A 13,102-nucleotide genomic window follows, 5' to 3' on the forward strand; every position below is an offset into this window, starting at 1 on the left:
GTAGTCCCAGCTACTCGGGAGGCTGAGGCAGGAGGATCGCTTGAGCTCAGGAGTTTGAGGTTGCTATGAGCTAGGCTGACGCCACGGCACTCACTCTAGCCTGGGCAACAGACTGAGACTCTGTCTCAAAAAAAAAAAAAAAAAAAAAAAAGCATTTATGAAATAATCTCCAAGAGCTACTGAATTTGGTAGTGAGGAGTTACTGACCGGATTTGCTGCAGGCCAGGTGGTGCCACACGCTGGCCGGGCACACTGGAATCATGCAAGTCTGAGGCCTCCATGTGTGCTGTCACTAGGCTGGCTGCCCAAAGCTGCATCCATCACTAATTCACTAGGAAAAATTGGGACCCTAGGAAGTTTCCATGTTTGAATCAGGGACTGACTCGAAAAGGGTGCTTATAAAGCCAGGGTGACCTCTGGTGGCTGGAGGGGGGTCGGTCTTTCAACCCAGGAGCTGTTACGCGCCCAGAACCTGGGCCTCTGGTATAGCCTCAGGCCTCTGCCCTGGCTGCCAGGGGAGTCGAGGCTAAAATTCACCCCCGGGCCACTCACCCTGGTGGCTGGGAGTGCTGGAACAGTTGCTCGTCACAGCTTTTTTGGTCTCACGGTAAATGTACCATCTTATCTGCCTGAAACTGGTCCCAGTCAAGTGCAGGTAAACCAGTGTATGTGGGTAGCACTTCAGGCTTCTTCCAGCTGAGTCAAGCAGCGTCACAGTCTGCCTCTCCCGGGAGGACAAACCAGGTGATCCCGTGAGGGGCTGCTGGCACAGGACCGTGTTAACACCCACCACCAGGTCTGGTCACGCAGGTGCTGCGGCCAGAAAGAACTCGGCCCCCGCAGGGCTGGTGGAAGGCCCTGCACACGCAGCGGTGGGGCGGGGCGGGGGGGGGTGCACCCTGGCCTTTACAGCCCCATTTCTGGGGTTTTTCTGGCTTTGTTAGGGGTAGAACAGGGCCTAGGGTTATTAGATGTCATCTGCCGGCCCCCCTGGCTCACCCAGCCCCGGGGTGCACCTCAGACCAGAGCCACAGGGCTGCTCACCTGCTCCCGCAGGAGGGAAGGCTGGCCTTGTCCTCGGCACATGCTCTGTAAATGCCAAGGTATTATGTTTAATTATAATAAAAATTTGAAAACGAGCACATTTTCTTGAGCTGTAACTGCCTGTTGAGAAATACAACATGACGGAGGCTGCCCCGGCACTTGGTCTTTAGGTGGCGGGGTGCAAACACGGAACATGCAGAACCAGGTAAACAATGGTATGAATCTCATTTATTGAAAACATTATTTCTCACCTTTCTCAAACTGAAGACTGCAGACAGTAAACGCAGTGCTTCACCGAGTTGTCAGGAACCTCGGAGCAGCAGCGCTGCCTCCCACACTGGCACGCGCCACCTCTGTCCCGCCTCGCTTTACAAAACAGTCCCGAAGCTTAATCAAATAAAACTATTGTACACGACATTTACATTAGAAAAAGACATCTGGGTGTAGGAAAGCCGGTGTGGTGGTGTTCCCTTTAACTAAAGGTCGCTCCACAGTTGGGGCATCTTCGCTTCCTCAAGGCGAAACAGCAGATGAACCCGAAGGGAAACAAGATGATGGCCAGGAAGATGCCCAGGAAGGTGAAGCCGTCCTCCAGCACCCCGACCCTGCGAGGGCGAGACGGGGCAGCGGGTTAGGGCTGGGCACACCCCCGACCTCTCCCACCCTCGGGCCCAGCCCATGGCCTGTTCATGGAAGGAATGGCCACCAGCCCTTAGTCACTACACATAAAATACAAAGAAAAAGGGGAAAAAAAACTCTGTTGAAAGGCAAGATCCATCAGCTGCCACCAGTTGCCACACATTGTCCTCTCCAAAGGACCAATCCATCAAGTCTTACATCTCTGATGACAGGACCCAAAAGAACAAGTTTAGGGGTTGTTTTCAATGTTGCAGAGTTTTAGATTTTTCTGTCCCCTCAGGGAAAATACCAGAAAAGGTGATATAGTAAGGTTTGGGGTTTTGTTTAGTTTCTGTTGTTTCTTTGGTGGTTGGGGGTGGGTAGTTAGTGAACAACTAAGAATCAGCCACATCCACACACTGTCTGGAAGGCCACTTGAGCAATGTAATCTCAAAGCTGCTTCCTCCAGAAAGTTCAGTTTATGTTCACCTTCCATGTATGTAACGTAGAGTCTAAGACCTCCCCCCAATCCCATGCCAATGAGCACAGGTTCGGTGACCTGAAGTCATCGGATTCAAGGGACATTTTCAGAGACCCAAAGGTGGGAAGCCAGATGCCATGTGCTCAGCTCAGCAGGCTACTTCTGGAAGGTTCAAGCTTCACTCCTACCGGACAGGCTTGAACAAACAACTCCCCAGGACTCAGCACTGGGGTGGAGGCAAATGAGGGGCAAGAAACAAAATGGAGGGGGGCATGGGGCGGGGGGGGGGGGGGAGGCTGAGTGGAGCCGGCAGGCAGGGGCAGGATCAACACAGGTGCTCGGTGAGCCCCCAGGGGACCCCATCCCATGCCCCCACCCCAGCACGGATGCTTCTAAGCTGCCGCCTCCTCCAGCGCCCACCCCTGCCCCACGCCTGTCGTCCTAAGTGCTGCTGACCACCCTTTGTGCCCACAACGGCCTGGACACAATTGCAGCTCCCTCCGCCCCCTTGTGTGGGGAGGAAGTTCACAGCTTACCAAAAACCAAGCAAGAAGGACAGTGACACACCAAACAGTGAGGGCTTCCCCAAACCCGCATCACCACAGTGGCAGCTTCTAGTGTCCCTGTCATGTGAGGGCAGCCGCTACCAACACCTCGCTGGGCAAGGCTGCAGCCTGAGCCCACAGCCTTGAGCACCACAGGCCGCTCCTGCCCAGAAATGAGACCCACACCCCTCCCGGCTTCTCTGGGGATCATGGAAAAATAAACCGGGATGTTCTGAAGTCTGGCTTTCAATTGCTTAAAGAAAAAGTCTAACTCAATGCCCGCCTGCCTCCCTCCAACCCACGCAGGGCGGAGCTGCCTTAAACCCATCTAACATGGCCAGGAGTCCAGCAGCATTGCCCAAGGAGCCTGTCCTGAGACACTAGTCCCCTGACATGGGCAGGTTCCATCCAAGCCAACTCCCCCACCCTGATAAGCTCTGCATGAAACAAGAGGGGAATTCTTTGGTCAAACAATTTTGGGAAACTTCGTCCCCCTCCTGAAGAGTCACTATGTACACTGGTTCACGGAGGCTCTGAGAAGTCCTGCAGTCCTTTGCTGAGCCCCGTTCCCAAGCCCACTGCAACAGACTGGACTGTGGGGCACACAGGGAAGCCCTGCTCTAAGGGAACAGTGATCCGGCAAAGTGTCCCCTTTCTAACCAGCACAAGGTCATCAGGCCACCACTGTACAGCCACCCCTGCAGGACGCCTCCACCCTGCTGTGCCCAGCCCAGCATGCCCTGCCTCAGCTTCAGGGCCTGCCCTGCCCAGGGCGCAGGCTGCCAGGAGACCCAGCTGAGAGCACACCCCAGACCACGCTGCCCAAGTGGGAAGTGGGGGAGCCTCAGGAAGGCCTTGAGCCACCAGCTGTGTCCTCACACACAGATGGCCATGACAGGCTGCCCTGGGCCGAGAACTTGCAGGGCAGCTGGAGGGAGGCCAGGTGGCCTTAGACCATTCTTGGGCTTCACCTTCCTGTTCCTCCCTGGCATCTGCACCAATGTTCTACCTATAGCTGAAAATCCCAAGAAATATACCAGGTTTGTATTTCTGGTTAGAAAATGTCCCATGAAAAAGCGGAGGGCAAAAGCGAACCAGCTGAGGAAACGTTCCAGAGGAAAAGCCTGCCCTGGGCAGGGGCCCCCAGTGTCCCTCCATCCTGCCTCGAAACCAGGGGCCTCCGGGGACCAACACAGCCCAAGGACAGTGACTACACGAGTGCCTGCCCAGGCTCTTCCCTCGGGACAGCTAGTGAGAAGCAGAGCTGGGAGCAGAGCCCACCTGCCGCACAAAGGCTCAGGAGACGCCCAGAAGGCCGGGTCAGGTGACCTGGAAGGGCCCTGCCAGAGACGTCTGGGTGCCATGGCGCAGGGGTAGGGCTTCCCTGCTATAGCCCGCAGAACCTGTCTCATCTGCAGGGTGCTGCTGTCCTCTGGGGTCAAGCATCCAAGGCAGCAGCACCCCTCCCCATTCCTCCTTAATTTTCCTTCCAGACCACAAACCCTTCTCCACTGTTGAAGCTGGAGAAAGCCCAGGAAGGCTGGTCACTCTCTGGGTGCTCCCTGCCACATGGCCAGGGCCCGACACTGCCTGGGCAGAGACCCTGAGCTGCAGACAGCCCAGCCTCCCAGGTCCCATTGTCTCATTCTCTTCGACCCAGAGCAGCTCTGAGAACTCAGAAAGACAAGCAGAGCAATGGGCACAATCAGCTGGGCTGGCCCCTGCCTCCAGGCGCTAGGCTAGACAGGTACAGTGTTTTCTGTCCGGAGCAACGCTGCCTCGAGCCAGAGCAGAGCTGGCGGGTCACCCCTGCTGAGACCCCAGTCGCAGCCCTGGGTCTGATGCCCTCCCCAGCAGCCTCCCCTGACCCAGATGCCCAGGGCCACCTGCACTCCACTGAAAAAGAGGGCCAAGGCCACCAGGTCGCTGGGAAAAGCAAGAACGTTTCCCTGCAGTGAGGCCCACGAGCCAGGGGCATCCAGTCTCCCCATGAGGCTCAGACACCTGCCAGCAACAGTAGCCTGCGATCCAAGAGTATCCTCGGGCCCGGAGAACAACCTGACCCCGAGCACTCTGAACGGGCTTCACAAAGCCCAAAGAAGAGAGGAGAGACCTGCCCCATCAGCTCTGGATTCAGAAAGCTTCAGGCCCGACCCCTGGGATTCCACACCCCCTTCCCCACAATTCCAAATGCCAAAAGGCTCTGAAAGCAGCACTTTCTGTCAGTTTGTAGCAAACTCACCTGACAGCAACATGTGACCTGAACTGATGTATGGCTATTTATAGTTTTAATTTAACCTGCTGAATGTGAATATTCATGTCTTGCTCCAGAAATATAAATGTCTTAACCACTGTGTTGCCCCAGACCTCAAAGAGAGTGTTGGCATAATTTAGTTTTTTAAAACCCAACTTCTTCTAAATCGAGGAACACAATCTAGCCTCCAGGCCAGTCCTGATCTGGCAAACCCCACAAGCTGCAGAGCGGCCCCATCCCCTGGCACCCGATGAAGGGGGGACCCTGCCCTGGGAACAGCTGTACCGCAGCCTCACCTTCTCCCCCCTCCAACTCCTCCATCCACGGGCTCAGACCTGCGCTGGGCTCAGACCTGCAAGTTCCTCCCTTGTTCGTGTGCAAGAGGCCATGGTGGGGGGAGGGGTGGTAGCTGGCGAAATTAGGGAACTGACTAATTCGTTAACCCTGACTCTAGCTCTTGCAGTCAAAGTGGCCACTCACCCCACTGACGCACGCCCAGGGCTGGGCCCCGGGACAGTGCAGGCCCAGCCACACCAGGCTCCACCCCCCCACCCCCCCCACCCCCGGTGACAGAGGAGGCTGGGAAGGGAGTGAGCTCTGAGCTGCCCGGGTACCCAGAAAGGAATGGTCCCCAAAGAACTGTCCTCACTGAGGTGCCACGCGGGCCTGAGGCCCAGGGCCTTGTCCAGGGCCACACAGGTGGGAGTGGCGTGGCTGGGATCTGAGTCCAGACGGGCGCCCCAGCCACAGGCACCGCTGCTCTGGGACAGGACCCCACCCAGCAGGCCTTGGCCCTCCCTCAGAGGCAGCCCCCAGGGCCGTCGGTGCCACACAGGGCTGGCCCAGGGCAACCCACAGCCTGCCTCCCCTCTTGTCCCCAATCAATCATTTCTCCTGGGCCCAGGGTGGGCTCAGGCACCATCCGGCTCCAGAAGCAACCCCCAGACCACCCCTCGCTGGAAAGACAAGCCTCCTCAGGAAAACGGACAACAGAGAGCTTCCTCTGAGGGCCGCAGGCCCAAAGCCAAGGCTCAGAACAGGGGTGAGATGGCCCCAAAGCAGCCCCAACCAGCCTTTGGCTGTCCCAGGGTCTCCATTCCAAAAAGGACCCCCATGGAGGCAGGGGAGCTGCCTCCTTTAGGGACGGTTCACTAGGACCTCTGAGGGCTGGGGTAGCCTCAGGCCTCCCCAGAAGGCCTGGCCAGGGCCGGTGCCTGGTGGCCCTCCCAGAGACTTGGCGTGTCCCACCCCTGCCAGTGCCGCCCCTACCTGCGGCCGGGGGCAGGGCAGCAGCACAGGCCTGCTGAGGCCCAGTGCGGCTCCCCGGGGCTCGGCCTGGGCCCCAGGTCTACGCACCCTGCCCAGCCGGCACCTCGGGCCACGACTGTCTCAGGACAGCGAGAGCCCAGGGGGCCGTGACATGGGCAGGGTCCATCGGAGCCAACTCCCCCACCGACGTCCCCAACCAAGGCTGAGCTCTGGCTTCCCAGTCACAGGTGGCATGAGGGAGCAGCCCTCCACCAGCCACCATCACCAGAAGCCCAGGACTCTGTCACAGGCTCCCTCCTCTTGAGAGCCCTCCATAGACTCCACCGTGTCACGCTGAGCACCCCACAGCCCTTGGCAGCCGGCCTCTGCCCCCCAACTCTTCATACTGACACCGTGTACCTCTGGGCAGCCTCTGCCCTTAACACCTGTTGCTTTTAACTTTCTTCTGGTTCCAAGGCCCCCTCTTGCCTGGACTTCCTACCTCTCTGGTCACCCCCAAACCTAAGCACCTGATGACAACCAGCGAGTATTCACGGGGAACCCAGCAGGCCAGGCCCTGCACTCGCTGCTCGCTCCCTCTTGGACCTCAGCCGCCCAGGCTGCCTTCTCCATGTGGAGGAGAACCCCCCGCCCCCCCACCCAGTGCTGCCATCTCGTCCTGCACCTGGGGCGGCCCACACCGGGGAGGGGTGACTGGCCTCACTCGGCAGGAGCGGACCCGCCTCAGAGAAGCCCAGAATGTGGGCAGGCGCCCCAACTGGCCAACGCAGTGCCCTGGGCAGAGCTGGCATTAAATGAGGAAGGGGGGCTCTTCTGCGGGGCAGAAAGCAACGCTTTCTCGTAAATGGCTAAAAAGGGAAGATGGAGTCACGCTGCTTGAGGGAAGGCTCAGACAGGATGGCAAAGTGACAAGCGACACAGGCCTCTTATGCCAAGCCTTGCTCAGAGAGAATAACAGACGTGTGACTTGGGCAAATTCCTGCCAAGCCACCAGGGAGCGAAGGGGACAGAGCCTGGCGGGCTCATCTGGGAAGGGAGGAAGTGAGGTCACGTGAGCAGTATCCTGTCTCCCAGCCCCAAGACACCAGAGCATGGCCAGACTTGATTGTGTCCCGAGAAACATCTGTACCCCACCCAGAGAAGTGGCCTGGGGACCACGGCCCCCACCCTGGCGGCAGCAAAGCCGCCTGCTCCCCTGCCCAACACTGCTGCTAAGGCACAGAGAGGCCTCGGGGAGCCAGGGCTGCTCTCCAGCAGCCAGGGCACCGTGAGGGCACTGTGGGCAGAGGGCAGGGACACCACAAGGACAGGGCCAAAGGGCTGGGAAGGCCCCTCACTGCCTGCCATCCCCCTCACCCCTGGATCACAGTGTGCTCTCTCTGGTCCTAACTTAAAGGACTGAGGACCCCCCAAACTTGTGCAGCCTCTCCCTGCCTGCCGCCACTACCCAGGGGCAGAGAGGACAGGATGGTGACCCAAGCATGAAAAGAAAGAAGCCTCAGCCCCAGCCCCGGCCCACCCCAGGCCCAAAACTCTCCCAGAAAAGCAGAGCCCAGCCTGACCCTGTGCCAGGTTCCGCATGACTGGGGAGCAGGCCTGGTTAGCTGAAGCCACTGGCCTCCCAAGTGACACAATTCCCAACCCAAGAGAAAAGGGAGTGCCGGAGAAAGTGCCCCCTGCCCCAACAGCAACTGCCACCACGGCCTGGAAGCTGTGGTCTCCCAGCCCCCAAGTTCAGGGCCTCTCATCGACACCATGTCCCACGTGGGGAAACAGGCCCAGTGGTCCCTATAGCTCCTCGGGAAGGCCAGGCACCACAATGGGGGCACGGTGAGCACAGAAAACGCAGGCAGACACCCCTGCTCCACCAAGTCCACTCCACATGCCTTCAAACCCAACTGCTCTGACCCCACAGTGCAGCTCCTGGAGAGAGCTGCGTCCCTGCCCACCCCGCCCCTCAAAGGCCCACGTTTCCGCTGGGCGCTGCCCAGCTGCATCAGAACAGACGGCCCGTTTGGGTTTGCCATGGGGTCCCCAGGAAGGCACGTAGCCTCCAGGGCTCTCCCAGCCACAGCCCTCTTCACCAGGCACCGGGGCAGCTCTGGGGTCCTGGCCTCTTGCCCTTCCTGGGCAGTTGCCCCCATGGCTCTGAAATCACTAACTTCCCTACGACTCCACTCTGGGCCTCAGTTATACTTCGGAAATTACAGTCCAAACCAGGGTTTCTTAATTCCATCTCAGAGGCTCCAACTTCCTCCTCCCAGACACAGGCTGAAAATCCTGTCCCTGCCAACTCCACCCTCACTTTCTAAACAATCAGAGCACCCCCATCTGCCAAGGGCAGGGACCCGCATCTGCAAAGGGCAGGAACCAAGTCTTATCTGAATTGGAATCCTCAAGACATACACAAAACCAGCATCTAGCTGTACCCTGGGGGCCCTATATGAACAGTCATCAGAAAGTTTCTGTAGGCTCCAGTTTGAGGATATGAAAACATCACTCCTCCTGCCGGGAACAAAGAACCATGGGGCTTCCGTCCTGGTCCAGCTCCTGGCAAGAAGTTTCGGCCTTGCTTTGGATAGAGAAGCCCTTACAGCTGTCGCTTCCTCGGCTCCTTAAACACACAGGCCATCCCACTCAGGTCTCTCCTGCTGGTGCTCTACAAAACACCCCTTCCGGGAAAACGAAACCTTGCACCACCTTGAAGAATCAATTGCAGGGTAAATTTGCGGAAATTGGAAAAAGAAAAAAAAACCCGATTCCTTACAGGTCCCAGAACAAGGGAGGAAGGCAGAGTGGACTGTTAACATTTCTACATCCCACTCACTTAGAGTGCAATGCCCCAAAATGCAGTCAACTCCCCGGGAAAGGGAACGCACCCCTTTTGCCCCACAAAATGTGTTCAGAGCCAAGGGTGACCAGCAGCGTGTCCACCTCTTCCACGTCAAGACCGTCCCAGTCCCGCTAGCAGCGCTGCCCCTGTAAGGCCGAGGTACGTGCGCTCTTGGCGGCTCCCAGGGCCAGCCCCCAGCTGCAGACTCACCTGCAGACAGGACAGCCTCCGACCACGACGATGGAGTTGGCAGGGTAGCGGGTGACAGCCCGACTGTGGATGTTGTAGACCCTGGGGTGGTGGGTGGGCAACCCTGTGGGCGGGAAGGCACGACAAGAGGAGCAGGGAGTGAGATAGGACTGTGAGGACGACTTCTCCTGCCCACCCCCACCCCCACCCCCACCCCCACCCCACCCTGGTCCCTTCCCCAACCAGGACAGCGCTGTCTTCACTAAGCTCCTGCCACGGCTGTGCTGGGTGCTAATGTGGCAACACCGCCTCGTAACACAAAGTTCACCCAGAGCAAGGGTGCGGCCCTCCCCGGCCGGGCACAAAACCCGCCTGAGCCGGCCCCCGGGCAGCGAGGGTCCCCAGGCCGGCCCGGGGCTCGGCGGGCTCCAGGCGGGCAGCTCGCGGGCGGGCCCAGGCCGGCCTCCCCGCCCGACCCCAGTCCCGCGTCCCCGCCCCTCGGAGCCGACGGCAGGACAACGGGGTCCGGGCGACCGCGGTCGGGCCCACCTGTGACGAGGTAGGGGTAGGGCGGCGGCGGGGGCGCGGTGGGGATGGCGCCGTAGCCGTGCGGGCCGCACGCGTAGTCGCCCTGGCCGGCCTCCAGGCTGTAGGCGGGCGGCCGCTCCTGCAGCAGAGGCTTGTGGTCCATGGCGGCCCGGCCGCGCCCGCCGCTCCGGCCCGGCTCGACTCGCTCGGCCCGGCGGGGACGCGGCGGCGGGAGGCGGCGCACCGGGCGGCTCGGGCCCCTCTGAGGCGGCGCCGGGCGGGGCGGGCGGGCACGCGCCGCGGTCTCCCCCGCCCTCCCCCGCCAGTCACAAGACCCGGGTCACGTGGGCGGCTCGCGGCGGGGGGCGGGGCGAGGGGGCGGGGCTGGCGGGGCGTCTTAAAGGAGCCGCGCCCTCCCGCAGCCTCGCGGTTGTCCCTGCTCGGCCTCCGCGGCTCTCGGGCCTCCTGGGGCGGGGAGACCCCCCCCCCCCATGGCGGCCCCGAGGCGCCCCCTAGGGTCGTGCCCTTTAGGGCCAGCGGATCCCCTGACCTCCGAGGGCGGAGACCCCTGTCCTCCCGGGCTCCAGGGCCGGAACCCACCCACGGGGTGGGGGCCTGGGCGGGGTGAGGCTGGAGGCCCAGGCCGCAGGTGGCGCCCGGGCGCCTCCGGGGCCTGCTCAGCTGCAGCGCGTTCCCTCCGTTTTCTCTTTTGACGAATTAGGTAATTTACAGGGGTTGTGGCCACTGATTACAAATAACTCCCCAGTTTGGGCCAAAACCCTACATAGTGGGCACCTGCTGCGTGTCCTCGGGGCCCGGACGCCGCCGCAGCAGCTCTGCCAGGTGCTTATCGCTCTGGGCCAAGCCTGCGCCTGGCCCAGGTGGTGTCCGGGCCGGGCTGCGCTCTGTGGCGTTTCCACGCCTGGTGCTCAGTGGGGTCGCCAATCAAACTCCTGAAAGATTGGGAAGCTTAGGATCCCCTCCATGTACAGCGCCCCTGCACCTTTCCAGAAAACAGCAACGTCTCTGACCTGCATTTTGATCCAGCTCCTCTCAGGCCCGCCTTATTTTAATTTTAATGAGAGAACATCGCATTTCTTTACAAGTTGAGCTCTTCCAAGCCCCTTCCTGTCTACATTGTATCTCCGTACTAGTCCCCGTCCCCACACCTTCTCCCCACCTTGCACACTAATAAGAGCAGCGGCAGCTGGCCCTTGTTGCCCTTTCCTGTCAGACCCAACACAAGTTGACAGATTTGCCTTCCTCACAGGCCCACGTTTCCTGATTAACCTCACAAAACCCATAGCCTCTGGTACCTTCTCTTCCAATAATTGTTTTTCCCCCAGCAGCGCCCCTTGTTTGGAACTCCAAGTCAGTGAATGTTCAGGTGTGGCTTTGGGATGTCCCCATGTGGCTTGGACCAGTGCTGCTTTCAGACACAAAGCCGGTCCCAGCCCTTCATTCATGCAGCCCACGGAGGACAGATCTGCTATCCCAGGCTCCACGTGCAAGCACTGGGGGCACAAAGATGATGATGACAGGGACGCAGAAGGAGCAGCCAGGTGGAGTACTGGGGTTAAGGGGCCACACAGGGTGGTGGTGAGCCTGGGCACTCGGAGAGTTCCTTGATCACAGCCTGGCTTGGAGGCTGGTGGTGAGTGGGACCCAAGGACCAGGGCATTCCAGGCAGAGCGAACTGCAATCCCAAAGAGTGCACGGCAGCTGGCTATATGCCAGGACTTGTCACTTGGCATGTCACTTGGTGTCACCGGAGCCCTGGAAGAGTCTCCAGGAGGTAAAGGTGGGGCTGGCCAGGGGAGGCGGGGCCGACATTGGAGCTGGGATGGCACCTGTCCCAGCTTACTGCGGAACTGCACAGGGTGTGAGCAGGGTACTGCGCATCAGATTTGCACAGTAGAAAATGTCTTTGGCAGCAGCATGTGGGATAGACGGGAGGCAGCGGATCAGGGAGGAGACGAGAGGAAAGGAAGGTGTGAGAGAGGGTAAGAGCCCTTAAGACTTGGCACCCTCCTGGTGGATGGGGAGATAAGGAGCTGGAAAGCTGAGGACCTCAGGTTTCAGGCTCAGGTGATGCAGATAGTGGTGCCAGCACCTGGGCATGGAGCAGGAGAAGCTGCCCTGAGGGAAAGGACCAGGAGGTTGAGTTTGCACACGTGGACTCGAGCTGCGTGCATATCCCAAAGGGACACCTAACAAAAGTGGGGGGAGTATCCATGAAAGCATTCCGTGAAGCATCATCCTCCTACTGAAAGGTCTGAGACCCTCTGGGTGGCTGGAAGCTGCTCCACCTGCCTGGATGCAGCTGGGACCAGAACTGAGGGCATCCTGCTGTGGCACCAATGTTGTGATGGGGTGGGACAGGGGTTAGGAAGTGGTGAGTGTGATGGGAGGAGGGGGCAGGCTGGCACCGAGTGGTTAGCAATCTCACATCAGCCTTCAGAGTGGGCACGTGGAGAAGGGGAGACTGGAGGGAGGTCAGAGAGTGAAGCACGCGGAGACAGGAGGCACAGCTTTTGCTTGTTGTCTTGAGATGGAGAAGGAACAGCCTGTCTGTAAATGGAGGTGGCAAGACACTGCAGCAGAGAATAGATGGGGTCTCACTGGTGCACAGCGATGGACCACCTGCAGGAACCAGAGTGGGTGGGGCAGGTAGGCAGGTGGATGCCTTAGAGTCTCTTGTGGTCACTGCTGTTTCTTTTACGAACTAGGAAGCAAAGTCAGCAGCTAAGGCCGAGGATGGCAGAGGAGGTGGTGGGGGTTGAGGAGAGGAAGGGCACATGTGAAGTCACCCGGGAGAACAGGGGCTTGAACAGGCTCCTAGAGAATCATGATCCGATTGCCAGGCAGCACGGTGGGCTGCCTGGAGGTTAGTGGTGCCAATCTTGTATTTTTTTGAGACGGGGGTCTCACCATCTGCCCAGGCTAGTCTCAAGAACTCCTGGCCTCAAGCGATCCTTCCACCTCTGCCTCCACCCCCCACCAACTTTAAAGTGAGGCCACTAATAATCTCAGCTACTATGTACTGATCCACTCGGATCTCCCAGGCACTGTGCACAGTCCTTTACATGCTTTGCATCTCCATGCATCCTCAGGACCGTCTGGGAAGGTAGGCATTAACACCCCCGGTTGCCTGATGGGGAAACCGAGGCACAGAGAGCTGCTGTCTGTGATGTTTCCAAGGTCTCCCAGCCAGTAGCGGTGGATCTTCCTACACCAGATCCACCACTCGGTCCTAAGATCACGCCACGCTGCCACCACACCAAGCACGCAAGAGAAGCACACCATGGCTTGCTGGTTTTAACAGAAACACATTCCTACTG

The 13,102-nt window shown here is 59.4% G+C and overlaps 1 protein-coding gene across 2 annotated transcripts; it reads right to left on the reverse strand.

Moving 5' to 3' along the window:
- Positions 1 to 155: 155 nt before the first annotated feature.
- Positions 156 to 10,025, reverse strand: BRI3 (brain protein I3). 2 transcript variants are annotated; one of them, XM_069485804.1, is made up of 3 exons: positions 9,783 to 10,001; positions 9,255 to 9,357; positions 156 to 423 (listed from the first exon to the last, which is right to left on the reverse strand). In XM_069485804.1, exons 1-3 carry the CDS (start codon positions 9,922 to 9,924, stop codon positions 372 to 374), a joined length of 297 nt encoding a protein of 98 aa, XP_069341905.1. In that variant the 5' UTR covers positions 9,925 to 10,001; the 3' UTR covers positions 156 to 371. The 2 variants fall into 2 exon arrangements, with proteins under 2 accessions (XP_069341905.1, XP_069341904.1); XM_069485803.1 differs by lacking the exon at positions 156 to 423 and adding an exon at positions 1,240 to 1,649 and having other exon boundaries at positions 9,783 to 10,025.
- Positions 10,026 to 13,102: the final 3,077 nt, after the last annotated feature.

The sequence above is a fragment of the Eulemur rufifrons genome, chromosome 14 (genome assembly GCF_041146395.1).
Source record: "Eulemur rufifrons isolate Redbay chromosome 14, OSU_ERuf_1, whole genome shotgun sequence".
Lineage (NCBI taxonomy): Eukaryota > Metazoa > Chordata > Mammalia > Primates > Lemuridae > Eulemur > Eulemur rufifrons.

Excerpts from the sequence above, each read along its gene's own strand:
- BRI3 (XM_069485803.1), bottom strand. The coding sequence starts at position 9,924 with ATGGACCACAAGCCTCTGCTGCAGGAGCGGCCGCCCGCCTACAGCCTG. Across the intron at positions 9,358-9,782 it reads CTACCCCTACCTCGTCACAG|GGTTGCCCACCCACCACCCC; the intron begins GTGGGCCCGACC and ends TCCCGCCCACAG. Across the intron at positions 1,650-9,254 it reads GGAGGCTGTCCTGTCTGCAG|GGTCGGGGTGCTGGAGGACG; the intron begins GTGAGTCTGCAG and ends TCGCCCTCGCAG.